A 25,427-nucleotide genomic window follows, 5' to 3' on the forward strand; every position below is an offset into this window, starting at 1 on the left:
TCCGGCTCGAGGACGCAACCATCTATCGACCGAAGCGGCTAACCCGCACAACCACAACTCTAATCCCCATCTCTCGGTCGCTATGCGGTGTGCTGTCCTCCATTCAGTCTATACCCTTCGCACGTCCCATAGGTAGCTGTCGATTGGGTCTTGTAAATTTCATAAATATACGCAGACCCCTGTGCTGGGCCCCTCTTGCACAAAGCATCCGAAGGCGGTCCAACGCGTGGAGGCAGTCGGACGAGCCACTCACCCCATATCAGGCGCTCGCGTGAAGCGCCGTCCCCCCATTGGCTCAGCCAATCAGCGAGCCCGTGTCTAGAAACACCTCCGTACGGCGCCTAATGCCACCAATCCCAGCCCGCATCCGGCCACGATGCGTTTTCCCTGCACGACCCTCCTCGCCGCTGTCCTGTCGCTCGTGCTCGCCAGCGCGCACGCTGCCGAGTCGCCCGCAGGACCCGCCGCCTCTGACGCACGCCCGGAGAGCCTACGGCTACTACAGAGGATCTACCACCCCGCACGCCCCAACGAGCCGTTCGTGGACCACGGTGCCATCCAGCTCTCGTACGATCCCTCCACGCGCGGTGTGTACCACGGGCCCGTCTCGGCCGCATTCGCATCTGATGCCGACGCCGGCGACACCCCGCTCGCGGCGTACCTCACCGCCTACGCCGCGTCGCTCACTGCCGAGGCGCAGGACGCTGCCAGCGAGCAGCAGCAGCCCGTCGAGCTCGAAAGTGCGCTCTACCAGCTCGCGCTCGCACACCCGGCCGACACGCACCCGTCGCAGTGGCACGTCTCCTCCGTGAAAGCCGTGCGTTCGTCCACGCGCCCACTCTCATGTGTCAGCTCACACGTCACGCCTAGTGCCACCTCCCGCACGCGACGGCCGAGAGCCTCGTCGTCCGCCTCGGCGCCGGCGGCGTGCCCTTCGCGCTCGACTACTTCGTCGGGCCCGTCCCACACGACGGGGCGTGCCCAGGTTCTGCGAAGGCGCGCCGCAGGCTCATGACTGAGGTCGGCACGCGCGTCGCCAACACGAGCGTCGTGCTCAAGGGCCCGACGCACCCGCCGCTGTGAGTTCCCCCCTCGCACTCATTGGGCATCCGATAGCTGACTGCCATGACTGGGATGCAGCCCGAGCCTGCGCACACCGCCGCAGCTCACCCCCGAAGGCAGGGTCGTCACCCCACCGGCAGAAAAGTCGTTCATACAGAAGTATTGGATGTATTTCGCCATTGCGTTCCTGGCGCTCGGTGCGTGTCCCTTTTACCTCACGTCTGATATGTGTGTTCTGAGACAGTGCTCGCTGCAGCGGTCAGCGGCGCGCCTGCGGAAGAGGGCCAGCAGGGCGGAGGTGGGCAGGGGAGATAAGACTAGCAGAAGTTGTCCAGTGTTTTCTGTACGTGTGTGCGCTCGCCAGACTCTACATAAACCAGAAATCCAAAAGCACGACGACGCACTTGGCGCATCGCAACGGGCACCAGCCCTCCATCCAGTACTTCGACCATCCCAATCCACAACTTCAACAGAAGAGAATGTACCGCACTTCCGCGCAGAAAACAAGAGAAGATTATGGTACAGTCATTATATGGTACAGCATCTTGAGATCATCAACGAAAGTCACAACGTGAGCGGCCACCCCGTCCTCTGTGAGCCCAGATCTCGAAGCGTCAGGCGGAAATAAAAAGAAACGAAAGATTGCGAGGTATAGTCAGCGGGGCTGGGAGCACTCCTTTAAGTATACGAGCGAACGAACGAGCGACAGAGGCAGGACTCTCTTCGGGCGACGCTTCGCCACGGCGCGCCTCACAGCAGGCCTGCGGCACGTAACGCACGCTGCAGACGCGCCTCCTCGGCGTACGCGCGCGCGAGGCGGTCGTTCGCCTCCGGGTTTTCCGGGTCGAGCGGGATGATGTACTCGCCGCGCTCGTGCACCGGGCTGTCCTCCTCCTCGAGCACGGGCATGCCAAAGTGGCTCAGGGCGCCGGGGTACTCGTCCGCAACGTCCTCCGACGGGGCGTGGCGCTGCGGGAAGCCGAGACCCGCGCGCAGGAGGTTGAGGCGCTGGAAGAGCGAGGAGGGCGTCGTGGGGGCTGCGGATGCGGCGCCCGGGGCGGGTAGGGTGGAGGGCTGCGAGGCGAGGACCCCGCGTTCCCAACGTTTGACGCGCCAGAAGCTGAGGAGGGAAGTGAGCAGGATGAACCAGCCTGCCAGACATGTCAGCGGAAGCGCATACACGAAAAGAAAGGTAGAGGTGCACGCACCGACGGTCATAAGGAAGAACGACAGCCACTCTGTTGTGGCATCGCTGAAGAAGTTAGTCGCCTCTACCGTCGCGCCGTTGGGCACGCTACTTGGCCAAGAAGTACCGTTGGCGGCGAGCTTCCCGTAGTAGTCCTCCGCTTCCGCGGCAGTGGCAAAGGTTGGCGCAGGGGTAGCCGGGTCCTGGTGTGCATTCGTGGTCTGCCAGCCCCACCCGTCGAGCTCCTCCTGCTTTCCCCACTCCTCCGCACGCCCACGCATCGCGAAACCATACTGAATGAGTGTGATACCGAGTCCGGCGCGGGAGCCGAGCTTTGCGGCGTGGGTCGTGTGCAAAAGGTATGTGAGCAGGAAGCCGACGAACTGGAAGGAGATCGAGACGAGCATGTTCCAGAGGAAGGAGAAGAGCGAGCCGGTGGGCAGCGACTCGATCAAGACGTCGCCGGGGCCAGAGCCGGAAGAGGGTGCGTGGATGGTCGTCTCCCAGTATGGCGGGACGGCATCGGCCTGTGCAGATGCGTATGATGGCGGCGCATCTTTCTGAGACTCTTCCGGAACAAGGTAGGTATTATCACCTGGGAACATCAATATCCGTTCAGTTCACGGCGAACACAAGACGAGCGCAAAATGGTCACCTTCCGTCGCTCGTACCGGTCTTGACGGCTTGGCAGTGACATTCGCGAACACGCCGTCGTTCAGAGTCCCACCGCCAACGACGCCCTCAACGTGCGAGCTACCCAGGCCCAGACGTTCTGCGACACGCTGCGGCAACACCCTCCTCGCCCATCCTCCGGTGCTCCTCTGGGCATACCTCGCTGCGGCAGTGAAGTCAGGAATAACTCCATTCGAGTTACCCTGCGTCTGCACCTGGAAGAACTGGGTAGACGCCGGGGGCGAGCCTGGTGGTGGTCGTGCCCAGTCTTCGCCGTAGTCAGCACGCTCGAAATCATACGCTTGCGGTGCGCCGGGCTCGCGCGAAGGGGAAGAGAGTGTGTCGGGCTCGACGTTGGGGAGCGAGCTGTAGCCGTTTCTTGTCATACCGGGTGCCCTGATGTGGCTTCTGTCGTCATGCTCGTCCTCGTCGTCCGACTCCAGGAAGGCCGCTTCCATCTCGTCCTGCACGTTGGGGCCCGTACGAGGGTTTGGAATTGGTGCATAGCGAACGTTGGACGGCATGATCGATTATCCCGACGAGCGAGTGCTGTAGAGGTAGTTCGAGATACAAGGTATCAAAGCCGTATCTAACGAGGCTTTCGGCCCAGAGATGAAAGGGGAAGAGGCTATAAGAACAAGGGCCGTATAGAAGGCCTTCTGAGAGTGTAATGGGTTCCAGCAACAGTCAGCGAAGCCTGCGCAGCAAGTGGTTGGAGAGGAAGCGGTGCGTAACCAATCTCGGACGATACTGCCAAGACCGGCGTCTGCTGTCGGGAATCCCCGAGGTATATCCTAGGACGCTTTCCATCGTCCGACAAGAACAGCCACGCTGCCAATGTTCAAGCTGGCTAAGCATAGCCTCGGATCGCGCTGTGCAACACTTTACGATTCCAGTTCAGCCAGTGTGGGAGATACGTGACTAAGTCGGCTGCCCAGAATTCTCGACTCGCCGTCCGCGCCCTTTTCACCATCTCCATCTGTCGCCTATCCATCTCGAAATCTTGCGTCCGCTCATCCCCGTGGGAAGATCCCGCGCAGCTGAGACGCACAGAGGGGACGGAAAGGGACGAATGATGGATCTGAATGTAAGTGGGAAAGGCGGCAGACTTCGAACATCTCAGGCTCCACATGCTTATGGGAAGACAAACGAGGTGCAGTGAGCCAGCTGAAGGATCTTCTGCTGGCACAGCTCTGTGCATCTGAGGCCCGGATTTGCGCTCCATAAGCTCAACAACGCAAGGATCACCGCTGGCAACTTGCATGATTTCGCGGCGCCATCGCAAGTCTTGGCTCTTGGTACTAGTGCGAGTCCATAAAGCCAGAGCTTCTAGCTCAAATTCAAAAAGCAGGTTCGCCGGCTTCCTATGAGATATAAACTCGAGTCTCCAGGATTGGCTATCCTGCCCATCAACACCATCAGCGCCACCAGGAGTATCAATTATGGAAGGTCCACCATATAAATAGTAGCCGCCAATGACGCGACACTCCCATGAACCATATCCAGCAGTTTATCTTTGTGTCCTCTTGACCGGCCTGCTCGGCATCCCTGTGCACAAATATCAACGTGCGCAGAGAAACCTTGGCCCCTCGCCGCGGCGGCGATGTCGTGCGTGAAGCCTACATGCCGTCGCGCAAGGTAAGGCGACGACAATCGTAGACGGCTGTCTTCTAATTAAAAGGCCGTTAGAATGATTACTCTAGCGAAGCTTTGAAGTACGAAGGCAGTTGCGCTTGCTAAACCCGCTCGCGCCGAGCGCGTGGCCTCACCTCACCTCCACGGCGAACGCTACTGCTGCATCCATTCCATCAATTCCCATGGCTCTCTACCATCTCTTCCCAGTCTATGACCTTGTGAATTTTACACACGTTCCCTTGCATACACTGTTTCCATACTGGGCAGGATATGCGCAAGGGCTACTGTGCCAGCTACTGCGACTTTTTCTCGGACTGACGAAACCGTTCGTTCTCGCATAAATTGGAGCTGTCTAGATCTCAAAGTGAGCCCAAATCCCGAGTGTCGCTTAAGGTGTTGTTGGAAAGTAATAAAGCTTACCTATCAGATCTCCAGCAACGAATCACTGCATGTATTTCTCTCGAGTTGCCGCCACATGCGCTGAGCCGGTCCTCCGAACCGATTACTATAAAAGCCTTGATCTTTCTCAGACAGCAGTAACTCCCCCCAAATCTTGTTAGAACTATGGCCCCCGTGCGTGCGCTCTCTCCCGTTCAGGACGAATTCACCACACGCTTGCAATGTAGTTCCCTACCCCCGTGATCCACTCTATGGAGACCTTGAATAAAGACCTGCCGCTCCGCCAATTGTACCCCGAGAACATCTACCCAAACGGTGTGTTGCATAGTGTACTGCTCGGCGCACCCTGAGCTGAGTATCTTGAAGGTGACTACTATCCATCACCTTATGGTCGAGTAAGGTATTGGATTGTCGGCCCAGAAGACGGAAAGAAGGTGAACATCGGTATATCTCACTGGTGAAGCTAAAGTACATATCAAGGTACCAGGTCGTCCTCATTCACGCCATGTCCATCCCCAGCATCGTTTGGAAGGACATTCAGGCGGAGCTCGTATCCAATGGTTTTAGGGTTCTGATGTATGGTAAGTGGCCGTACAGTAGGACGGATCCGGTGGGATGCGTCTTACTAATAACAAATTATTATTCACGTAGATGTCTATGGCCGTGGTTATACAGAGGCACCTAGGCTAGCCTGTGACCCCAACTTGTGCATTATGCAGCTGGCACTTTTGCTACAATACCTTCGTTGGGACGCAGCTGACGTCGTCGGCTTCTCGATGGTATGCATATACACGCAGATAATCTTATCTCAATATATATCTTTTTTTCGCAGGGAGGCGCAATTGCCGCTTCTTTCGCTGCTATGTTCCCTCACCTTGTCAACAAGAACATTGTCTTTCTGCCGGCCGCAGGACTAATGGAGGCACGTGCGCAGACAGTATTTTTTCTTCAATGAGACTCACACATGGTCCTAGCCTGATAAAGAACCACTGAATACGGTAAGTGCTTGTCTTTCAAGAATGACTCCGGCAACTCAAACATTCGATTGTAGAGTAGGGAAGTGCAGCTTGACAGCGCACAGATAGCCATATATGTGCGTATCAGAAGCACTGCATTGAACTATCGCCTGATGCACGAACCAGCTCCGGGAGCAGCAGTCTCAACATCTCCCAGGATTTAACGATGTCTTGCAGTCGACCTTGAATGACGGTCTCATTACTGGAGTCCAGTGGGCATACCAAAAGCTCGGAAGTATGACCGAGAAACACTTCCTAATTGTCCATGTAAGCTGTGCGACCTCCTTCACCGCTACAATTAATGACGGACTACGCTTCAGGGCACCGCCGACAATGTTGTGCCATATTCGGAGGCAGTCAAGATTCACAAACTTATTCCGCAGGCGCAGCTGGTTCCTCTCGAAGATGCGAGCCATTTTGTGCCTCTGGAAGAAGGCTCTTGGCAAAAGTTCGTCGACAGCCTAGTCAACTTTCTTATGTGAAGCACGAGACCCGCGGAATATGCAAGAATAGATGGTACGTAAGCAAATGTTGTAACGTTGTTCAATGAAATGTATACACCGAGGAAACTCCACCGTTCGAGCGTACATGCAGTTGTCTGGACACATCAGTGCGAGTCAATGCGCTGCAGGAACGTTGTGGGATGGGAAGATCTTGCCTCCACTTCGAATATGGCCGGGTCTTGGTGGCGTTGATGTCAATGAACCGAGTGGAGAAGGTTCAATTGCGCAACCACGCACAACACTCCGTGCTTCCTCGTGCTTACTACTTACTTCAGCGAGGAAGGGGTAGAGCAGGCTATTCGGCACCAAGATTTTAATCGTGAGATCTGCCCAGCTGCGATCCAGGTCGCGAGCCCCACGCAGAAGGGAGATGCACCCGGGTCCATTTGAAGTCTCCTAGTAACTGGTACTAGACAACAGCCCTCGACCAGTCAACTCCATATGGGCTGTAATAGACCAATAAGACCTTTTATACAACACCATGCTCAGAGCCTAAGGGCTGCCCAAGACATTGTATGACTGAAGACGGGAAACCGAAAGCGTACCATACATATATATTAGAACGCAGCTCTTTCTGTAAACTAGACATCGATGAAAGTAGCAAAGTCATAAGAATAATCTAGCTAATGCCAATGAGGAACGTATGCCCACGCCCAGTCAATATCAAGGTAAACACTAGTGGGGAGGCTCCAAAAGAAGATCCAGATGAGAGCGAACAAGACCATGCGGGAGACGCAATAGAGGAAAGCCATCAAAAGCATAGCCAGAAAGAGCAATACACCACTGTACCAGAGCTCGATGACCGCAATCGCGGCAATGGCAACTGGCATAACAACTTGCGTGATACAAGAAGCACGCCATAGCCATTGGCCAGTGGTGGTAACGAACAACGCATTCCACAGAGGAATACCATGGATAAGTCCCACAACGGCTCCGAGGAGGCCAGCGATATGACAGCCAACTGCGTGAGAAAGAGAGCACTCTCAGCGAAACAACCGGAGATAGGTAAATTTCGAACTCACGTGGCCAAGAGGCGTCCGGATGCAGGTAGGATCGATTGAAGGGGGTAAAGCGTGCACCGGGGAAAATCATGATAGGAAGGTATGTAGGTGTGCTCTCCGTTTTCTGAGAACCCATCATGAGACTTCCTGTGTAAACGAGAGGAGTCAGTGACGGAGCCGGCTCTGAGGTGTGTAGTATGGAGTATGAGCGATTTCGCGACAAGGGGGAGCTCTGTTGTGGTAAAGCGTGTCCGTTGCGAGGAACGATGTACTTGTCTCGGATGGTGACTCGTCCTTCGACGCCGTACGGCTTTTGCAGCCAACATGCGTATGCGAAGATGGTGCAGAAGATGTAGGCGCAGGTTGTTATCTCTAGCTTGGAGACGGCCTTCCTTTCCACAAGACGCACGGACGTCTCGACAAGAAGCCACAGCGCTTGCAGACAAGTGAAGACCTTAAGCACGAGGTCTGCGTTGCAACGATTGCTGATCTCCTCCACCAGTGGGTCAATGTTCAGCATTATGCCCTCGTCGTGAGTCCTCTGGAGGTTATCGAACCATTTGAGGAGCGAGAGACCATCGCGGAAGTGTGTCCCGTCGTCGAGCTCGAAGCCACCCATATCGGCAAAGAAGGCGAGCTTTACGTTCCAATCATCCCGCCCTCGGCTGCGCATGAACTTGACACCGTCAGATGCACTCCTACGCTCCAATATGGCAACGAGTATGACGAGCTCCGGGGCGAAGATGTTGAAAACCATCCAGAACACCCGTCTGCAAAGCGGGCGTGCTGTGAGATGCCATAGAGGAACGAGGTGGCGAACTGTCCTCCTGGTCCAGTTCTTCGGCATGTCTCGCAGCGCTTCCACAAATTCCTTCGCCTTCGACTGGTCTGGCACATCGATGTGCACAGATAGGTAAACGCAGGTGAAGATGGTGGACATGCATGTCCAGATAATGTTTAGAGTGCCACGATAGTCTGCACCTGCAACGAAGCCAACGTGAGGATCAGAGGGAGGGAACTGAGTGGGCTGGCCACTGTGCAGAATAAAAACAAGGCTTAGGGAGGTGAGTGGGACTGAGACGAGGCCCAGAAGGAATAGGTATAGCAGGAGAAGTTCAAAGTCGGCGCCGAATTATTTCAAAAAGAGCACACCTGAGTGCATCGGAGTTTGTGCAATAGACGAGGGTGTGACAGGTTAGATACACTGCTATGCCTTGAAATACGCACTTCTTGTCAGTATATGTAGTTCCTGCTCATTCGGAAGCACGAAAGTTTGTTTGATCCTGCAACGGTATGACCGGGATAAACCCGTGCACCACAGTGAAGGGAACATACACGAGGTGTGATCCGCTGTAGACATTAACAGGGAATGGGCAGTCAGAGAGGGCATGCCTTGGTCGGCAGCTTCGGACCCTTGTCAGCGTGGTATCAGGGTCTCAACAACGATAACGAGAAGAGTTATAAACTGTAGAGGCTTACATAACAAGGTATATACTACATGAAAACAATGCGTGGCGAAGTCGCTACTTAAGAGTGTAACAGACTGTCGCGGATCTGCCGTTCCTGTAACAATGTCAACAGGAATCTAGTGATAATACTATGAGCTGATGGATTAGCTCACCGGTTAGAAGCCACTTTACTGCAGGCAGTGAATTGTGCTCGTCTGAACGACATGACTCGAACGATTGGTTCAGTACTGCCAGTATGCTCAAATTCACCTGGTAGGATCTGCACCTTCAAACATTCTACCAGAATATTTCAAGAAGCCGCCAATAATGCTCTGGCGTACTCAAGTCGTCAGCAAGCCAAGCGTGTATGCACTGCTCCGACATCGCTCAAATCGGCACCTGCCGCGGCGGACTCGACCAATTTGGCGCCGACACTTACGTGAATTTTCTAGCCTTCCCAGCACATCAGAGACAAAAAGTTAACATGAGAATCACATCGTACGGACACAAGGAAAGAAACAAATTTGCTCCCGTGTACTTTGGTTGAAAATAGTGCCAAAATTTCACCAGCGCTTAAACAAATTTGTAAAAATTACGAAAAAATTACCAGTCGACTCCGCTTCGCATGATCCCGCTGAAACATTGGGGGAAGGCAAGCATCCGGCTACGTAAAATAGAGGTTAACACCCTTAGCGCTGACCGAAGGTCGAGTTATGTGGCTGCTCAGGTCACAAAGTCTTTTCATGGGAAGAAATGAGATCCGCGGAATATACAATAGATGATATGTAAGCAAGTCTTGTACCGCCATTCGACGGAAAGCGTAGGCTGGAGAAACTCCTTCGAACATACACAGCTGTTTGGACACGTCTGCGCGAGTTACTGCACCGCAGGAGCGCTGGGAATGGGAAGATCTGGACGAATAGCGGGACGCATCGACCTTAGGACAAAAATCCTGTGTTGACATCGAATGAATCAAGTAGAGAAGGTTCAATCGTGCAGCCACGCACAATACGCCATGCTTCCTCATGCTTACTACTTACTTCGGTAAAGAAGGAGTAGAGCAGACTATTCGGCCCTGAGGCCTGAGACCTCAACCGTGAGATCTGCCCAGCTGCAATCCGAGTTGCGAACCCCGCGCGGAAGGGAAGTACACCCGGGTCCATTCGAACGTCCTAAACAATAACCCTCGACTCGGACCAGTCAGCTCCATGTAGGTTGCAATAAGACACTGATACAACACTCTGTTAAGAGTTTGGGGACCGCCCAAGACGTTGTATGAAAATGGGAAACTCAGGGCCCGGGCTTGTCACATATATATCGGAACGCAGCTCTTCCTGTAAAATACTAGACACCGATGAAAGCAAAAAAAGCTAATGCCAATGAGGAATGTATGACCATGACCAGTCAATATCAAGATAAACACTAGTCGGGAGGCTCCAAAAGGAGATCCAAACGAGAGTTAATAATACGATGCGGGAGACACAGTAGATAAAGGCCATTAAAAGCGTAGCGACGAGGAGGAACACACCGCTGTACCAAATCTCGATGACCGCCATCATGGCAGTGGCGGCTGGGATGACGACTTGCACGATGCATGAAGCGCGCCATAGCCACTGGCCAGTGGTGGTGACAAACTGCGCATTCCACAGGGGAATACCATGAATTAGACCGACAGCCGCTCCGACGAGGGCTGAGGCATGACAGCCAACTATGCAAGAAGGAAGCATTCTCAGTGCGGCTTCGAAAGGAAACTGGTTAAGTTTGAAGGGACTTACCTGGCCAAGATATCCCCGGACGCAGGTAGGATCGATTAAAGGGCGCAAAGCGTGCACCGCAGAAAATCATGATAGGAAGATGAGTAGGTGCGCTCTCCGGTTTTCTCGACGTTTCCATGTGATCTCTAATGTGGGTGAGGGGGATCGATGACGGGGTGGATTCTGAGGTACGCAGGGTGAGATACGGATGACTTCGCGACAAGGGGGAGCTCTGTTGCCGTGAGGTGTATTCGTTTCGAGGAACAATGAATTTGTCTCGGATGACAATCCGTCCTGCGATGCTGTACGGCTTTTGTAGCCAACAAGCGTACGAGATTACGGTGCAAAGAATGTAGGCGCACGTCGTTATCTCGAGTTCAGAGACAGCTTTCCCTTCCGCGAGGCGCACGAACGTCTGGATAAGAAGCCAAGTCGCCTGCAGACAAGTAAAGACCTTGAGCACGAGGTCCGCGTTGCTGCGATCGTTGATTTCGTCTACGAGTGGGCGGACCGTCAGCACCACGCCGCCTTCATGGGTCTCCTGGAGCCTGTCGAACCACTTAAGGAACGAGAGACCGTCGCGAAAGTGTGTCCCGTCGTCGAGCTCGAAGCCACCCATGTCGGCAAAGAAGGCGAGCTTCATGTTCCAGTCGTTTTGCCCACGACTGCGCATAAACTTGACAGCGTCGGTAGCGCTCATTCGCTCCAATGCGGCGACGAAAACGACGAGCTCTGGCGCGAAGATGTTGAACAGCATCCAGAGCACCCGCAAGCAAATCGAATGCGCCGTGAAATGCCATAGAGGGGCGAGGTGGCGAGCTATCTTCCCGGCCCAGCTCTGAGTCGGCGCAGTTTGCAACGTTTGCGTCAACTCCGTCGCTCTCGACTTGTCCGAAATATCGACATGGACGGACAGATAAACGCAGGTGAAGATTGTGGATATGCATACCCAGATAATGTTTAGAGTACCGCGATAATCTGGACCTGCGACGAAGCCAACGTGAGGGTCAGAGGGGGGAAATTGGATGGGATGGCCGCTTTTTAGAATAAAAACAAGGCCTAGGGAAGTGAACGGGACCGAGAGGAGGCCCAGAAGAAATAGATATAGTAAGAGTAGCTCAAGGTTGGTGCCAAAGTATCTGCGAAAGAGCGAGCCCGAGGTCATCAGAGTTTGTGCCATAGATGAGGGTGCGGATGGGTTAGACGCACTACCAGGCCTTGGTATATGTAGTCCCTGCGCACTCGGAGGCACGGAATTTTGTTTGGCTCTGCATCGGTAATGACCGGGATAAACCCGTACACCGCGATGAATGGAACATACGCAACGTGTGCATGTGATCTCGTGTAGAAACGAGAGGGCACGCCTTGGTCGGCAGCTTCAGAACTCTTGTCGGCATGGTATTAGGTTTTGAGCAACGAAGACGAGAATAGTCATGCACTTTGGAGGCTTACATAACGGGGGATATATCAAGAATGAAAGTCGCTACTTGAGAGTGTAGCTGACCGTCGCGGATCTGACGTTACGGCAACAGTGTCGACAGGACCCCGGTGATAATGAGATGGTGGAGTAACTCACTACTTAGAGAGCCACTTTACCGCAAGCAATGAGTTGTGCTCGTCTGAACGGCATGAACGACTGGGCTCTAGTGCCAGCAGCGTCTGTGAGAATTTCGTAGACGCTTTCGCGTCCCCTGAGTCGCTGTCGGCACGCCAACACGCCGTCAGGAAAGCTCACGTGCCCTTCAATACGGTTAGTAGGGTCTGCGCCTTCAAGCATTCTGCGAGACTAGAAGTCATCGATAATGCTCTGGCGTATCCAAGTCGTCAGCAAGCCGAACGTAGGCGCACTGCTCCAGCATCACTCAAATCGACACGGAGGTTTGATCTCTGTCTCTGCGGTGCAGCGAACGTTAGGTGGCTGTGTATGCTCGAAAGGATTCCCTCGCTCCCATTGGAAGAAGGTACATTTTTGCTCACGTATCATCTGTACACGTTCTCTACGCAAGGAATTTAAGGAGGTTCTCGGTGAACTTCTGCTTAGAACCTTCCTCCATTGGTACAAAATGGCTGGCGCCCTCGATCGAAATCAGCTGCGCCTGCGGAACGAGTTTGCGAATCTTGAATGCCTCCGAATATGGCACAACATTATCGGCGATACCCTGAATCGACGTTACAGCACTACTTGGAGCGGCGAAAGAGGTGAGGTTGCTTACGTGCACAATTAGGCAGCGCTTGTCGGGCATCTTGCCGAGCTTCCTGTACGCCCAGTTGACGCCGGTGGCGAGGCCGTCTTTCTTGGAGGATTCCAACATGTCGCTAAATCCCGGGAGACATTGTGTTTGTAGCTCTCGGAGCTAGATCCCTGCGTCAGCGGAAAATCAATTGCATTCATCCTGATACGCACATGCCAAGCCACCTGTCCGCTGTCGGGCTGTGTCTCCTTGCTCTGCATTTGACTGTCAGCTTAGTGGATATCACTCTCGAAACAGAAATAACCCACTGCGTTCGGCTGCTCTTTGACAGACTAGAACTACACGTGAGTTTTAATGAGGAGAAGAAGTTCTGTACATACGTACATCCAACAGGCCTGAGGCTGATAGGAACACGATGTTCTTACCGACAAGATGAGGGAACATAGCGGCGAAAGAAGCAGCAATGGCGCCTCCCTGTAGATCAGGCGTTAATCCCTGATAGAACTGTCTGCGTCCATATGCGTACCATCGAGAAGCCAACGAGATCAGCTGCATCCCAGCCGATATATTGCATTAAAAGCGCCAGTTGCATGATGCATAAGTTAGGGTCGCAGGTCAGCCTAGGTGCCTCTGAATAACCACGGCCGTAGATGTCTGCGTAGACAAATTCGGTTTTAGTGAGACGCATCCCACCGGTCCATATGAAATACGAGCCACTTACCATACATCAGGACCCTAAAACCATTGGACACAAGCTCCGCCTGAACGTCCTTCCAGAGAATACTGGGGGTTGACAGACCATGAATGAGGACGACCTAATACCTTGACATCAATTTCAGCTTCATTGACGAGATATTGCCACTCACCTTCTGTCCATCTTCTGGGCCAACGATCCAATATCTGACTCGACCGTAAGGTGACGGATAGTAGTCACCTTCGAGATGCTCAGCTCAAATTACGCTGTGCGGTAAACTTGCAACACACCGTTTGGGTAGATATCCTCGGGGTACAATTGGCGGATCGGCAGGTCTTTGTTCAAAGCCTCCATAGAGTAGATTACGGGGGTAGGGAACTATATTGCAAGCGTGTAGTGAATTCATCTGGAATGGAGGAGAGAACACGTACGGGAGCCATGATTGCGACGAGACGTGCAGAGACTGACGTCGTCTGAGGACGACAGGGAGTCTTATTTATACGTCGAGAGCTGGTCTTTCGGGTAATTCCAGAGCGAAGCGCATGTGACAATGACCCTGAGAGATGGTAGAGCGCATTCAGATGCGTTAAGTAGAAATCCTTCCATACGCCGCAACAACGCCAGGGGCCCTGAGCAGTGTCTAGACCCACTCAAGCCATAGCTAACACTAACACAACTCTGGCTGGCGCAAGAACGACAGCCTCATCAGTCTATGAAAAAGTCACAGCAGCCATACAGCCTGGGGTCCATTCCGCCAAGTAACAAACAGTATACTTGACGAGATGGAAGCAAATTAAACTTCGGCGAGGTCACAGGCGGAGAAGGAACGGTGGCAAGTGGTGGGATTTGATGGGGCGGACGCGACAGTCTCACTCAATCTAGCGCGCGCTGCGATAGGCTGCGATTGGGCGGTGAACTCAGGCGCTTGACAACGTAAGAGAAAGAGTGCAGCTCGTATTTCATCGTTATCAGAGTGGAATTTCAGAAACCGCCTGGCTACTCTACCTGATAGATATCTGCGGCAGCACTCATACTGCTTTGTTTTTCGCGACTGCACGTCTTGTTCACACCGTTGTACCAGCTCCTCACCAGCAGTGCCAGCGACCAAACACCACCGCAAGCTTAAGATAACATTCGGGAGCGTTGCCGGACGCGCCGTTCTTTGCCTCCGAGACGAATGACGGCCCTTGAAGCTTTGAGGCTTAAAGCTTGACTATTGCAACAAGGTCTGGTCAAGCGCGGGACTCGAATCGCTCACCGGTCAATGCTTCCGAGCCCGCACTGGCGGCGCGATCGGACTGGTAATGTACTGGGTGACGTACTTCCGCACATTGTTCAACGCTCGCTGGGAGGCGGCCGGGGCTTTCAAGCCTTTCTGGAACATAGCTCAGATCAGGTTTACTGCGCCATCCTGCGAATCTCTTCGGCTGGAACTATGACTGAGCCACAGGGAACTTGAAGTACTGTACTCAGAAAAGCGCTATTACTGTACCGCCATGACCAACAGTTCACGTCACGGTCACGGTCACGGTAGGGCAATGAACTGGCTGCATCACCGTGACATAGGTGCTTAGAAATATAATCTTCAATTTTTGGTTATCAATGCACAACGTTGAGATTGTAGCGAGGGCATGTGGTATCAGCATACCCAATAACATAGATACCTATATTACACTGTGTGGCATGTCATTTACTTCGTCAGGTTCATCTGCACAGTCCGTGTACTCGACATCCATTGCGGCATATGTTGCTATCGAGGAAGTGTTCGCTGGGATTGTGGACAAGATCACCAAAACATATGGAATTCAAACCATGTGCCACGTACAGCGGCCGGTTGTCCTGCACAGTGCATGCAATAACTGCTTATCCCGAGACCCATGCGCCATCACGTTATGTCTCAGCGTGCTACTGACGGCGGGCATTGCCTGATTTAGCTCCCTGCCCGCTCCAGTTACGGTTCAGTCATTGAACCATGGTCACGCATCACGGGGTTTCTAATGTCACGGGTCACAGGGTGTGAACTGTTGGTCATGGCGTCTTCGCAAGCCTCGCGAATTTGGTTATATCAGGACCCTTACACATACCTTATACTATGATTGAAGGGACAGACATCTAGCATCGAACTCTCGAGCGAGGTACATTGTCGTGCGAGGCTGCCTGCCACGAAACGAGGTATACGGGGTCCCGAATGCCCCCTCAGACCTCTTACCGCTCAGCCGGTAGGGGCCTCGACGGTCATGCTACGCCGTGTGCTACGGGGTGCCGTTGAGATGCTTGCCAACAACCTCGGAGGATCGCGTCTATGCTCTGTCTGCTGACGAATGGTACCGGCGGTCGACTGTGCTCCATTGTTGCAGCTGTCGGCCGTCAACGTTTCAACACGTAATGTCTGCGGACTAAATTGGTGGTTGCCTGCGCATGAATTCAATGGCAGGGGGGTATATAACGCACTCGTAGCTTCCAACACTTGGCCTTCAAGCTGTCGACACTGAACATCTCACTGCTGCAACTAATGGCTCCTCTTCGGATTGGCACACTTCTCGTTGGCTCGGCAGTCCAATTCTTGGATACTGCCGTTATTGACATCCTCGCCATGCATGACAAAGATTACCTTACGTCCATTCACATTCCCGAAGCCCTCATCGCCCAGGGCTATGACATGGAATTCCTCTACATCGCTGAGCAGGGTAGCGGCCTGTTCACGCTCACGGGCGGGCTCAGCGTGAACATCACGGTACGTCGGATGGGACGAGGACCCAATGTCTGTGGCAGCTGACCTCGAGAATTCCAGCACGGCCTTCAGAACGCCGGACAGCTCGACTATCTGCTCGTCCCGGGTCCCGAGCCGCGTTATCAAGCGACTGCGGCCGAAAAGGCCTTCATCAAAGAGCAGCTTCCGGGGCTCAAGGCGCTCTTTGGCATCTGTACCGGCACGTTTGTGCTCGCTCAGGCAGGCGTCCTCGATGGCGTCATCGCGACAGGCCCGCGGGGGTTCCTGCCGATGCTCAAGGAGACGGCGCCGAAGGCAAAGTGGACGGAGAAGCGTTGGGAGGAGGATGGGAAGATCTGGACGAGTGGCGGTGTCACCAACGGGAACGACGCAATCTCCGCGTTTGTGCGCAAGACGTATGCGCCTGAGTTGGTGAACTTGGTGCTTTCAGGGGCGGATGTGGGGGAGCGCGGACAGCTCTATCCTGACCAGGCTCAGGATTAATCGAGCTTTCAACGCAGATACAAGCTCGTCACAAGCTGTAATTCTGCATTGTATTGACTATGCTGGAATATGTATGACGGTTCTTAGTCTTGTGAGATGCGCTGACCTGAGGGTGAAACTTCTACCTCCCATTTCGGTAATTGAAAGAACCGTCTTGGCGTCAGTGATATCGGAGCAGAGGACATAATGTTTTCTCACATGCGCACACGGACGACAGGTGCGCCAATCAGAGTACTCCCGGCAACTGTGGCAGGATTTGGGCCGATTTGACGTGCTCGAGAGGTTCAGATTCAGCCAGGATTAGCACTAGTCGGGACGATTGTGCATGTCCGAAAGAAGCTCCTTTTTTGTTGAATAATGGTACACGTCTTGCTTACGTATCATTTACGCTTGCTCATTCCACGAGGCCTTATACTTCACGAGAGGAACTTGACCAAGGCCGCGGTGAACTTTTCCCGAGAGCCTTCTTCCAGCGGTACATAGTGGCTCGCGCCTTCGATGGGAACCAACTGCGCTTGCGGGACGAGTTTATGAATCTTGAAAGCCTCCGAGTATGGCACGATGTTGTCCGCAGTGCCCTGAACTGGTATCTCAGGGTTGCTCGGAGCAGCGAAGGTGTAACAGCTTACGTGAACAATCAGGAAGCGTTTGTCAGTCATCTTGCCTAGCTTCTTGTATGCCCAGTTGGCGCCAGTGATGAGGCCGTCTTTCCTGGACGATTCGAGGATGTCATTGAATCCCGGGAGATGTTGGGATTGCAGCTCTCGGAGCTTATTCCCGCATCAGAGGATAGCTCGTTACATTTTTATCAATACGCACGTGTACGGGCAATTGTCCGCTGTCAGGTTGCGACTCCTTGGTCTGCATTTAAACGTCAGGAGTGCGAGAGACATTTTTAATAGATGTGTATTCACCAACTTCGCCGTGTTAGGTCTTTCTGCTGAAGGCTAGGGCTGCATATGAGCCCGACTTAAGGAGGATGTCTTCTGGACACGCACATCTATTAGGCCCGCGGCTGATAGCATGACGACGTTCTTGTCGATAAGGTGAGGGAACATGGCGGCGAAAGAAGCGGCGATAGCGCCTCCCTGTAGATCAGGTGTTACTCCTATTAGGGCTGCCTACATTCATATGCGTACCATCGAAAAGCCCACGACGTCAGCTACATTCCAACGAATATATTGCATCAGCAGTGCCAGCTGTACGATGCACAGACTTGGATCGCAGGTCAGCCTAGGTGCTTCCGTATAACCGCGACCGTAGACATCTGCATAGATAAACTCGGCATGAGCAGGATACATTCCACCCCGACTTACCATCCACTTACCGTACATCAGGACCCTGAAACCATTAGACACAAGCTCTGCCTGAACGTCCTTCCAGACAATGCTGGGGCAAGCAATACCATGAATGAGGACGACCTAAAATAGATGTCGAGGTGTGTATTTTCAGTCTTGTCGGCAAGACATGTTATTGCCCACCTTCCTTCCCTCTTCTGGACCAACAATCCAATATCTGACTCGACCGTAGGGCGAAGGATAGTAATCACCTTCGAGATGGTTAGTATGAGATCTCGTGACGAGTTAAATTACACGGCACACCGTTTGGATAAATGTCCTCTGGATATACTTGACGGATTGGCGAGTCCTTGTTTAAGGACTCCATGGAGTATATCGCGGGAACAGGAAACTATGCTGCAAGCATGCAGTCCAACATCCAGTATGATCAAGAAAGTACGTACGGGGGCCATGGTTGCGAAGAGATTTGCGGAGAGCTGACGGTTGTCCGGGGGGGATCATATATATAGGGGACTGAATATCGAGAAGCAGCTGGCGTTCGGGAAGTGCCAGAGCAAAGGCGCATGTGACAACAGCATGAGAGGGACACCGGATTCAGTAGACAACCTTCCACACTCCATAGCAATGTTTGGGCAGGTCTGCGACACGCTGAAACGGATAACAAAGCCTCCCACAGCCTCCGAAGCCCGACACATAGCCGGAGCAGCCTGGCCACCTTGCGGCTATCCCACTGAGTACCGAGTAGATGAGGCAAATGAACGAGGTCACAGGCGGAGAAGGCTGGAGAAGGACACCGGCGCGTGTGACGAACGTTAACCCAGTTCAATGCAGCGCTCTCCATGATTGGATGACAGAATCAGCGCTTGTGGTGAGTAGATCTCAGATCCAGAATCTAGCAAGCGGCACTGTTTTCGTACCCAGCCAGAACGACCTCTTCAAAAGCTACCTGGCTCCCTTGCTCGAGAAGGCAACATGGATGTTTCAGAGATACTCGCCGAGCATGCGAGGAAGCAGTAAGCTATTCATCTGGAGTCGAACACTGAGAGCATATGCTGAACGCTTTTCAGGCAGGCCATCACAGTGGAGAAAGAGATACCTCTCGAGGTCGATGCCGGCTTCTTGACGGTCACAGACACAAATCCGATAGATGAGGAGAGCTATAAGTAAACACTGTTTTTCTTGCTTTTTTCGGGAGGCTGACCGCTTCATTAGGGTGAACCTCGAGGAATACATCCAATCCACTGCCCGAGACGGTGTTCAGGTCCTCATCTCAGCACTCTTCAGCCTCCCTACCGTACCGTCTCCAGACGGTCCACTGGCACAGCTCCCACCACCAACGACTCAGCTTCCACGAGCAAAATCACTGCCGAAGCCCAAGCCGCTGTCAAAATGGGAGCAGTTTGCGAAAGCGAAGGGCATCTCGCACCGGAAGAAGGATAGGAAGGTGTGGGACGAGGAGAAGCAGCAGTGGGTCAACCGCTGGGGGTGGAAGGGCACGAACAAGGCCGGCGAGGAGCAGTGGCTCACGGAGGTGCCCCAAAACGCTGGTGCGTGCCTTCGCAGTCCTGGACGTTCGCTCAGGGTGTTAAAGAGCTGAACGAAACAGATATCGACCATGACCCTGCAAAAAAGGCCCGTGAGGAGCGCAAGGCACGTGTATCCAAGAACGAAAAGCAGCACGAGAAGAACATGCTGCGTGCTCAGCGAGCCCAGGGTTCCTCGTCTGCGCCGACTGACCAGCGCAAGCGTGAGATTGATCGTACGCTGGCGACCACGAGGGTTAGCACAGCTAGCATGGGTCGCTTTGACAAGAAGCTAGAGGGTGAAAAGAAGCTCAAGGGTGTTAAGCGGAAGGTATGCTTTCGAACCCTCAAGCCCTCGGATTGCGTCTCATCTTTGTGCTTTAGTTCGAGGCGGCAGAAGTTTCCGCCGATACAGAAAAGTTACAAAATATGTCTATCCTCTCGAAACTTGACCGCGAGCCTGCGACGAAGAAGGCGAAGGGTGGAGATGGGGTGCTCAACGTACGGAAAGCTGTCCGTGCGGCAAGCAAGGGAAAAGGCAGTGCCGCGCTGGCGAAGGAGTCCGGTGGAAAGAAGGGCAAGAAGGTCAAGCGGTAGATAAAAGTGTGCCCTGCCTCCCCGCCTGTGCGCGTTGTTCATCTTGTGCTACCATTTCACCACTTGTTATGGATATTTTGAACCCCTCTCTGTACGAGGTACTATGTTACACAATGACGGCACACGGTCGCAACGAGAAGCATACAAAAACATCCAAGCATGCATAGATACAGAAAGCTCCACCTCGAGACGGTGATGTACAGTTCCGATACGTCCAACAAGAGGCGACAGGAATTTTGGAGCCAATCTGATACACCTAAGGCTTTTATAAATCATAATTTTGCATGTTAGATATGATAGACATCGCCGACTGGTGAGATGGACCGCGGGGTAAGCAATTGCCGTGAGGCCTCGTCCAGTGCGTCCATCTCGTTCTGTACCCTGCCAGAGCTCGAAGAGCCGGATCCCGACGCTCGTGAGGTGCCTGAATCCTCTGGTTCGTATGCTCCCGTATTGATCGGCGGGAGCGGCCGCAAGGGGCTTCCGGCGCGAGGAGAGCTAGTCTCTGTGCTCGGGGACGCCAGGTGGGAAAGCATGGACTCGGGGGCGCGCAGCCCACCGCGCCGCAGCCGCGGCATGGGTGCGATGGTGCGGTCAGATGAAGGTGACGCCCGGCCAGTGTGTGAGTACCAGGGCCGTGACGAGCTCTGGTGCATCGAACCTGAGCTGGGTGGCTCGCCGGCGTCTACGCGTTCTTCCTCATGTGGGAAAACCATGTACGAGTCGCGGTCTGGTTCGATGCGGAGATGTGGGTCGGACCATGCAGTGAGTGGAGAAAACCGCCTACCAGGACGAGATGGGCTAGTTGACGGGCCGTCATGCGGGGACGAAGCCGCACGGTCCAGGAGGGAAAACCTCCACGTGCCATCCGCTGAGTCTTCTGCGCGGACAGACTCGGAGGATTCCACGTTGGCGCGTACTATGGAGCGGCGGCGCGACGTAAAGTCACTAAAGTCGGTAGTTCGCGTCGAAGCTGTCCGGTTAGGACGACGGACGGTACGTGAACGGGTGAGAGAGGATGAAGATCCAGGAGAAGCCAAGTAGAACGCGGGAATCGAACTCGAGGCCGCTTCTAGCATAGCGGTAGGCGGCGATAGTGGTCGAGGGCTAGTTACAGTTTCCCGAAGCATGGAGGCCTGTGCGGCGTCTTCTAGCACAAACGATCGCGTCGCGGGCGGTCGAAACGTGTAGGCATCATAAAGAGCAGGAGCCGTGCGGGAGCTCTCTGCAGCTTCCAGCATCTCAACCGTCTCATCTTCGTCATCTTCTGAATGTTCGTGGTCAGGACTAAAGATGTAGTCGGCGGGGTATCGTCGAGTGGCAAGTCGGCTACGTTCACGATAGATATGAGACGCGCTCGCTTGCATGCGGAGGGTCTTAGCAGTGCGCTCAGAGATCAGACGTCGGTCGGTGGGGTTTGGACGAGTACGACGTTCGGCAGCCTCCTAGGGTTGTACGCAAATATGAGCAGCGAAGCATTGAGTCTGAGCTTGCCACGCACTTTCACCAGGGCATCAATCAGGGTCGCCGTGAAGGAATCGCCCACGTCTAGCTCTTCCACAAATGTCTCATATGTTATTGTAGGCTCGCCCTTCTCTAATCGTGCACGCTTAATGGCGCCAACGCTATGCAGACATGAGCTATTCGGATAGGTCGGGTAGGTCGGGATGTGAAACCTACACCAGGTTCTTGACCTTGTCACGGAGGACGTCGTCTGTATGATTCAGAGTCCTGGGTAGGTTTTTCAGCACAGAGGATGTGCGCAGTGCTGTGTTGCTCACCATTTGCCCATGTTGTCAAGCGGGGAGATGTGGCGGTGAGAAGGGGGAAGAGGGAGAATAGAGCTGAGAAACGCTCAAAGGAGAGTGCCGCACTGGACATCAGAGCACTACCAAAAATGGAGCGCGCCTGCTTAGTCATCCATTGGTCATGAATGCGGCACCGCTCTGTCCTTCCACTTACGTTCTTCGTCATTGACCACGACGTTCCCGACGTTCGTGTGCCAATTATTTCCATCCTCTTCCTACATTTACCCCCTAGATCTCTCCCTGTGGTCAGTCTGCATCGTTATCTGTTTACTTCTCTGGGATTATAAGTCTTTGTAACGTCTTAGTGACTCGCTTCTCAAGCTCGAGTACCAGCGTAAACATCCTTCTCGTCGATCCCCGTCGACGTGCCAGCCCAGTTCGCATCTACTATGGCGTACTCGCAGCCTTTCCCACGCAACAATCCTGCCGCAGAGAAAGCCCCTCAGACCTTCGGGCCTGACTTGGCCGTCCGTCTCATCTGCCCCGACTGCAGAGACCCGAGCCCCAACATCGTGGAGGAGTTCAGCAGCGGAGATCTCGTGTGTGGTACTTGCGGACTGGTGCTCGGAGATAGGGTAGTAGATACAAGGAGTGAATGGCGTGTAAGTACCCTTTCCCTGTCAGCTACCCTCCAGTGGCGGCGCAGTTGCTACCCTTCACCGCTAGACTTTCGCCAACGACGAAGGAGACGATCCATCTCGTGTCGGTGCTGCCATAGACCCGCTCATGGAGGGCGTTGAGCAACTGGACACTACTATATCTTTCAAAGATGGGGGCTCCGGCCTTGCGCGGGAGCTGCAGCGCGCCGCCTCTCGAGGGTCAGCTTCGCGCTCCGAGCGAAACCTACTTCAGGCGTTCCGGGATATTTCTAGCTGGTGCGACCAGTTCTCTCTTCCAAAGACCATCTCCGATATCGCGAAGCAGCTATACAAGCGCTCCGACGAGGAGAAGCTGCTGCGTGGAAAGCCTTTAGAAGCCGTCATCGCTGCCTGCATCTTCATCGCTTGCCGTAAAGCACACGTACCTCGTACCTTCCGCGAGATTTGTAACTTGACCCATGTCAGCAAGAAGGTGCTGGGACAGTGCTACAAGCAGCTGGAGCAGGCGTTCAACTTGACTCCGGGCGCGTCTGCGGACCGCCAAACCAGTTCCGCTACCTCGAGTACTGGTCCGGAGGATCTTTTGGTGCGATACTGCAACCATTTGGACCTGCCGCCGAACGTCCAGCCCATCTGTTCAGACATCATCGTCAAGGCGCGCGACCTGGGCATCGCGCTCGGTCGTTCACCTATTTCCGTCGCTGGCGGCGCGATTTACTTCACATGCCATCTGCTCGGCAAGCCCAAGAGCATGAAGGACATCAGCGCTGTTGCCGGAGTGAGCGAGGCGACAATCAAGTTGGTGTATAGGCTCTACTATGCAGAGAAGGAGAAGTTGGTGAAGGAGGAGTGGATCAAGGACGGGCGGGCGAAGCTTGAGCGGCTCCCTGTCGAGTCCTCGAAGTGATCGGCGGATGCGATTATGTTGGAGCGATGGACATCTAATGTACCGTATCTCCTTTCAAGCACGCTCATGTTATACAATCGCATCCACGTGGTTGGATTTGGATTTGATGTCATATACAAGAAACAAACTTGGACTTGTGTACGAGAAGTACCAATGAAGGTATCTTTACTACGAAGTGTCGATTTGTGCATTTGAACATTCCTCATCGCGGACCGGCTGCCACCTCCCTAACCATCTGTGGGAGTCACTGATTAATACACTCTTAGCCGGGTTACGAGTGCAGCTAACGCACCACCGGCATCACAAGTGGAGGCTCTTGCCACGTTGGGTCGTCGTCACCAAGGACGATCTTCGCTCTCTCCACAAAGCCAAGCGAGTTATAGAAGCCAGTGTTGGCAAGTTTACTTGAAATCAGAATTGTAGCACGTCCCTGTGCATCTGCCTGCCCATGCGTCAGTACGAAGGTCACTAAAGACTTTCAATCCACTCACAATTCCAGTGACAGTCCGCACCAACGCAGACGCATATCCACGCCCTTGCTTCTCTGGAGTAGTCGCCAGGACCTGCAGCTGAATGACTTCTTCCTCACGGTCGCCAAGAACTGCTTTGAACGCGGCATCACGCTTGACTTTAAGCTCCTTGACTCGCTGGAGAGACTGCGTCAGCAACACCGGCACCGAGTAAAAGACGCCTTTCCAGCATCACCTGTTTCTGCTGAGTTGTAAATGTTAGCGTACTATTCAGGCCTAAAGCAGCGGAGAGTACTGATATGGCGGCCTTGTCTGCGCGGTTGAGAGTACTTTTTGCCAGACCACTTCCATGAAATAGTGAGAAATGGTCAGCGCTGACGACTGATATTCTCACTAGCAGATAATAGCAGCTCCGTCGTCGACTGTCCATGCCAGTCCCTTTGTGGCGCAGTAGCCCCAAAGTACAGAGGTCTCAGTACGACGGCCGAGCATAGGTAGTACGCTACCGTCGTAATCCTGCATGAGATCGAGTCAGCGCGCGGTAGATGTAGAGAGAATCGCAATTACTGGAGTATCGCTTAGCCAATGGTGGAAAGGATCTCCTTTGAAGGCTGCTTCATATGTTCTCACAGCTGTCGGTACGTCCGCTAAGGAAAGGTGGGCAAAGGGGATCGTGTCCTTGACTTAATACCGGGAGCTCACTGTATGTCATCAGGCGTGGCGACGACACTGGAGCGTCCGTCGCAGCTGCCGTCAAAGGTGGGGCAGCTGGATCGGCTTGAGTTGTTGGTGGTGCGGAGCTCATTGTTTCTTGTGTGCTCATGTCTCAGGATGATACTAAAGACCGAACCTGAGTATGCTTTTATATCGCTTAGTTGGAGGGTCGTACGCAGCAGCGAGTCAGATCTGCACGTATTACGATATCACCGGGGACAGAGATCAGTATATTCGAGAATGTTGCACAAGGACCGCAGTCTTGGCAACTCGTCAAATGATCGAGTCATGGCGCACAGTCTGATATGCACGCAATGCAGCACGCGGTTCAAAGGATCGCTACCGCATAATGACCGCGGTCTCCGCAGCAGCTGCGTACGCACGGGAGCACTGGATACTTTATGTTCAGTACGTGATTTCTCGGAGGAGAGAGGGAGATACGACTATGCTTTTCGTTGAAAACTGAAGATAAGAGCCCTGATGTTAAGCTTCATACGCATGCTTTAGTTAAAGGTGGACAGAATTGTGCACAAACACATATGACAGAGTTCACACTTACTCAAATTCCGTGACATATTGCCCGCGCCTAAGCGCAGCAGCGGGGTTAAGCGCCTACTGCTACAAAGTTCTATAGAGAAGAATCGTGCAGATGAAGTGCCCACCTCACTTCCCAGAACTGGAGGACCATGTCGCATGTTTAAGGCTTGCGGAGAGCGTCCGCTAGAGGAAGCAGAA

The 25,427-nt window shown here is 53.7% G+C and overlaps 10 protein-coding genes across 10 annotated transcripts; 4 read left to right on the forward strand and 6 right to left on the reverse strand.

Annotated features, from left to right (window-relative positions):
* Positions 1 to 450: 450 nt before the first annotated feature.
* On the reverse strand, positions 451 to 3,616 carry PHACADRAFT_249326 (uncharacterized protein). The gene is made up of 6 exons (XM_007391615.1): positions 2,904 to 3,616; positions 2,271 to 2,843; positions 1,319 to 2,213; positions 1,141 to 1,259; positions 871 to 1,079; positions 451 to 817 (listed from the first exon to the last, which is right to left on the reverse strand). The coding sequence occupies exons 1-3, from the start codon at positions 3,442 to 3,444 to the stop codon at positions 1,813 to 1,815; spliced, it is 1,515 nt and encodes a 504-aa protein (XP_007391677.1). The 5' UTR covers positions 3,445 to 3,616; the 3' UTR covers positions 451 to 817; positions 871 to 1,079; positions 1,141 to 1,259; positions 1,319 to 1,812.
* Positions 3,617 to 4,991: 1,375 nt separating this feature from the next.
* On the forward strand, positions 4,992 to 6,960 carry PHACADRAFT_181109 (uncharacterized protein). Its single transcript, XM_007391616.1, has 10 exons — positions 4,992 to 5,128; positions 5,182 to 5,269; positions 5,321 to 5,388; positions 5,442 to 5,535; positions 5,606 to 5,733; positions 5,787 to 5,891; positions 5,929 to 5,952; positions 6,006 to 6,047; positions 6,097 to 6,237; positions 6,291 to 6,960. Exons 1-10 carry the CDS (start codon positions 5,120 to 5,122, stop codon positions 6,450 to 6,452), a joined length of 861 nt encoding a protein of 286 aa, XP_007391678.1. The 5' UTR covers positions 4,992 to 5,119; the 3' UTR covers positions 6,453 to 6,960.
* Positions 6,961 to 6,975: 15 nt separating this feature from the next.
* On the reverse strand, positions 6,976 to 8,414 carry PHACADRAFT_181110 (uncharacterized protein; the record flags this gene model as incomplete). Its single annotated transcript, XM_007391617.1, has 2 exons — positions 6,976 to 7,434; positions 7,496 to 8,414. 2 exons carry the CDS (start codon positions 8,412 to 8,414, stop codon positions 7,097 to 7,099), a joined length of 1,257 nt encoding a protein of 418 aa, XP_007391679.1. The 3' UTR covers positions 6,976 to 7,096.
* Positions 8,415 to 10,292: 1,878 nt separating this feature from the next.
* Positions 10,293 to 11,856, reverse strand: PHACADRAFT_181111 (uncharacterized protein; the record flags this gene model as incomplete). The annotated part of the gene is made up of 2 exons (XM_007391618.1): positions 10,293 to 10,630; positions 10,698 to 11,856. 2 exons carry the CDS (start codon positions 11,854 to 11,856, stop codon positions 10,293 to 10,295), a joined length of 1,497 nt encoding a protein of 498 aa, XP_007391680.1.
* Positions 11,857 to 11,939: 83 nt separating this feature from the next.
* PHACADRAFT_249331 (uncharacterized protein) lies at positions 11,940 to 14,303 on the reverse strand. Its single transcript, XM_007391619.1, has 12 exons — positions 13,994 to 14,303; positions 13,853 to 13,940; positions 13,735 to 13,802; positions 13,590 to 13,683; positions 13,395 to 13,522; positions 13,253 to 13,342; positions 13,177 to 13,200; positions 13,081 to 13,122; positions 12,890 to 13,030; positions 12,253 to 12,835; positions 12,129 to 12,190; positions 11,940 to 12,062 (listed from the first exon to the last, which is right to left on the reverse strand). The coding sequence occupies exons 1-10, from the start codon at positions 14,000 to 14,002 to the stop codon at positions 12,674 to 12,676; spliced, it is 846 nt and encodes a 281-aa protein (XP_007391681.1). The 5' UTR covers positions 14,003 to 14,303; the 3' UTR covers positions 11,940 to 12,062; positions 12,129 to 12,190; positions 12,253 to 12,673.
* Positions 14,304 to 16,053: 1,750 nt separating this feature from the next.
* On the forward strand, positions 16,054 to 16,865 carry PHACADRAFT_249334 (uncharacterized protein). The gene is made up of 2 exons (XM_007391620.1): positions 16,054 to 16,296; positions 16,354 to 16,865. Exons 1-2 carry the CDS (start codon positions 16,075 to 16,077, stop codon positions 16,774 to 16,776), a joined length of 645 nt encoding a protein of 214 aa, XP_007391682.1. The 5' UTR covers positions 16,054 to 16,074; the 3' UTR covers positions 16,777 to 16,865.
* A 327-nt stretch (positions 16,866 to 17,192) lies between these two features.
* On the reverse strand, positions 17,193 to 18,526 carry PHACADRAFT_25221 (uncharacterized protein; the record flags this gene model as incomplete). Its single annotated transcript, XM_007391244.1, has 8 exons — positions 17,193 to 17,546; positions 17,596 to 17,637; positions 17,775 to 17,864; positions 17,916 to 18,043; positions 18,104 to 18,197; positions 18,258 to 18,325; positions 18,378 to 18,465; positions 18,518 to 18,526. 8 exons carry the CDS (start codon positions 18,524 to 18,526, stop codon positions 17,193 to 17,195), a joined length of 873 nt encoding a protein of 290 aa, XP_007391306.1.
* Positions 18,527 to 19,029: 503 nt separating this feature from the next.
* On the forward strand, positions 19,030 to 20,329 carry PHACADRAFT_249336 (uncharacterized protein). Its single transcript, XM_007391621.1, has 5 exons — positions 19,030 to 19,087; positions 19,142 to 19,237; positions 19,287 to 19,621; positions 19,681 to 19,928; positions 19,982 to 20,329. Exons 1-5 carry the CDS (start codon positions 19,047 to 19,049, stop codon positions 20,192 to 20,194), a joined length of 933 nt encoding a protein of 310 aa, XP_007391683.1. The 5' UTR covers positions 19,030 to 19,046; the 3' UTR covers positions 20,195 to 20,329.
* A 3-nt stretch (positions 20,330 to 20,332) lies between these two features.
* On the reverse strand, positions 20,333 to 21,992 carry PHACADRAFT_249338 (uncharacterized protein). The gene is made up of 5 exons (XM_007391622.1): positions 21,976 to 21,992; positions 21,875 to 21,925; positions 21,696 to 21,819; positions 20,982 to 21,639; positions 20,333 to 20,924 (listed from the first exon to the last, which is right to left on the reverse strand). Exons 1-5 carry the CDS (start codon positions 21,984 to 21,986, stop codon positions 20,482 to 20,484), a joined length of 1,287 nt encoding a protein of 428 aa, XP_007391684.1. The 5' UTR covers positions 21,987 to 21,992; the 3' UTR covers positions 20,333 to 20,481.
* Positions 21,993 to 22,227: 235 nt separating this feature from the next.
* PHACADRAFT_249341 (uncharacterized protein) lies at positions 22,228 to 24,747 on the forward strand. Its single transcript, XM_007391623.1, has 9 exons — positions 22,228 to 22,247; positions 22,308 to 22,604; positions 22,669 to 23,743; positions 23,801 to 23,950; positions 24,000 to 24,155; positions 24,214 to 24,322; positions 24,373 to 24,494; positions 24,546 to 24,625; positions 24,681 to 24,747. The coding sequence occupies exons 2-3, from the start codon at positions 22,392 to 22,394 to the stop codon at positions 23,506 to 23,508; spliced, it is 1,053 nt and encodes a 350-aa protein (XP_007391685.1). The 5' UTR covers positions 22,228 to 22,247; positions 22,308 to 22,391; the 3' UTR covers positions 23,509 to 23,743; positions 23,801 to 23,950; positions 24,000 to 24,155; positions 24,214 to 24,322; positions 24,373 to 24,494; positions 24,546 to 24,625; positions 24,681 to 24,747.
* Positions 24,748 to 25,427: the final 680 nt, after the last annotated feature.

The sequence above is a fragment of the Phanerochaete carnosa genome (assembly GCF_000300595.1).
Source record: "Phanerochaete carnosa HHB-10118-sp unplaced genomic scaffold PHACAscaffold_2, whole genome shotgun sequence".
NCBI lineage: Eukaryota > Fungi > Basidiomycota > Agaricomycetes > Polyporales > Phanerochaetaceae > Phanerochaete > Phanerochaete carnosa.

Bases quoted from the DNA above. Each gene is read 5' to 3' on its own strand.
- PHACADRAFT_249326 (XM_007391615.1), bottom strand. From the start codon at position 3,444: ATGCCGTCCAACGTTCGCTATGCACCAATTCCAAACCCTCGTACGGGC. The intron at 2,844-2,903 runs GTGACCATTTTG...TGATGTTCCCAG, and splicing joins ACCGGTACGAGCGACGGAAG to GTGATAATACCTACCTTGTT. The intron at 2,214-2,270 runs GTGCGTGCACCT...CATGTCTGGCAG, and splicing joins GTTCTTCCTTATGACCGTCG to GCTGGTTCATCCTGCTCACT.
- PHACADRAFT_181109 (XM_007391616.1), top strand. The intron at 5,536-5,605 runs GTAAGTGGCCGT...TTATTCACGTAG, and splicing joins TTTTAGGGTTCTGATGTATG to ATGTCTATGGCCGTGGTTAT. The intron at 6,238-6,290 runs GTAAGCTGTGCG...ACTACGCTTCAG, and splicing joins AACACTTCCTAATTGTCCAT to GGCACCGCCGACAATGTTGT.
- PHACADRAFT_249331 (XM_007391619.1), bottom strand. The intron at 13,201-13,252 runs GTACGTATGTAC...GTGTAGTTCTAG, and splicing joins CAGCCTCAGGCCTGTTGGAT to TCTGTCAAAGAGCAGCCGAA. The intron at 13,123-13,176 runs GTGGGTTATTTC...AGTCAAATGCAG, and splicing joins TCAAAGAGCAGCCGAACGCA to AGCAAGGAGACACAGCCCGA.
- PHACADRAFT_249334 (XM_007391620.1), top strand. From the start codon at position 16,075: ATGGCTCCTCTTCGGATTGGCACACTTCTCGTTGGCTCGGCAGTCCAA. The intron at 16,297-16,353 runs GTACGTCGGATG...CGAGAATTCCAG, and splicing joins GGCTCAGCGTGAACATCACG to CACGGCCTTCAGAACGCCGG.
- PHACADRAFT_249336 (XM_007391621.1), top strand. From the start codon at position 19,047: ATGGATGTTTCAGAGATACTCGCCGAGCATGCGAGGAAGCA. The intron at 19,622-19,680 runs GTGCGTGCCTTC...TGAACGAAACAG, and splicing joins GGAGGTGCCCCAAAACGCTG to ATATCGACCATGACCCTGCA. The intron at 19,929-19,981 runs GTATGCTTTCGA...TTTGTGCTTTAG, and splicing joins TCAAGGGTGTTAAGCGGAAG to TTCGAGGCGGCAGAAGTTTC.
- PHACADRAFT_249338 (XM_007391622.1), bottom strand. The intron at 21,820-21,874 runs GTAGGTTTCACA...ATGTCTGCATAG, and splicing joins GACAAGGTCAAGAACCTGGT to CGTTGGCGCCATTAAGCGTG. The intron at 21,640-21,695 runs GTGCGTGGCAAG...GTACAACCCTAG, and splicing joins TGATTGATGCCCTGGTGAAA to GAGGCTGCCGAACGTCGTAC.
- PHACADRAFT_249341 (XM_007391623.1), top strand. From the start codon at position 22,392: ATGGCGTACTCGCAGCCTTTCCCACGCAACAATCCTGCCGCAGAGAAA. The intron at 22,605-22,668 runs GTAAGTACCCTT...CTTCACCGCTAG, and splicing joins ATACAAGGAGTGAATGGCGT to ACTTTCGCCAACGACGAAGG.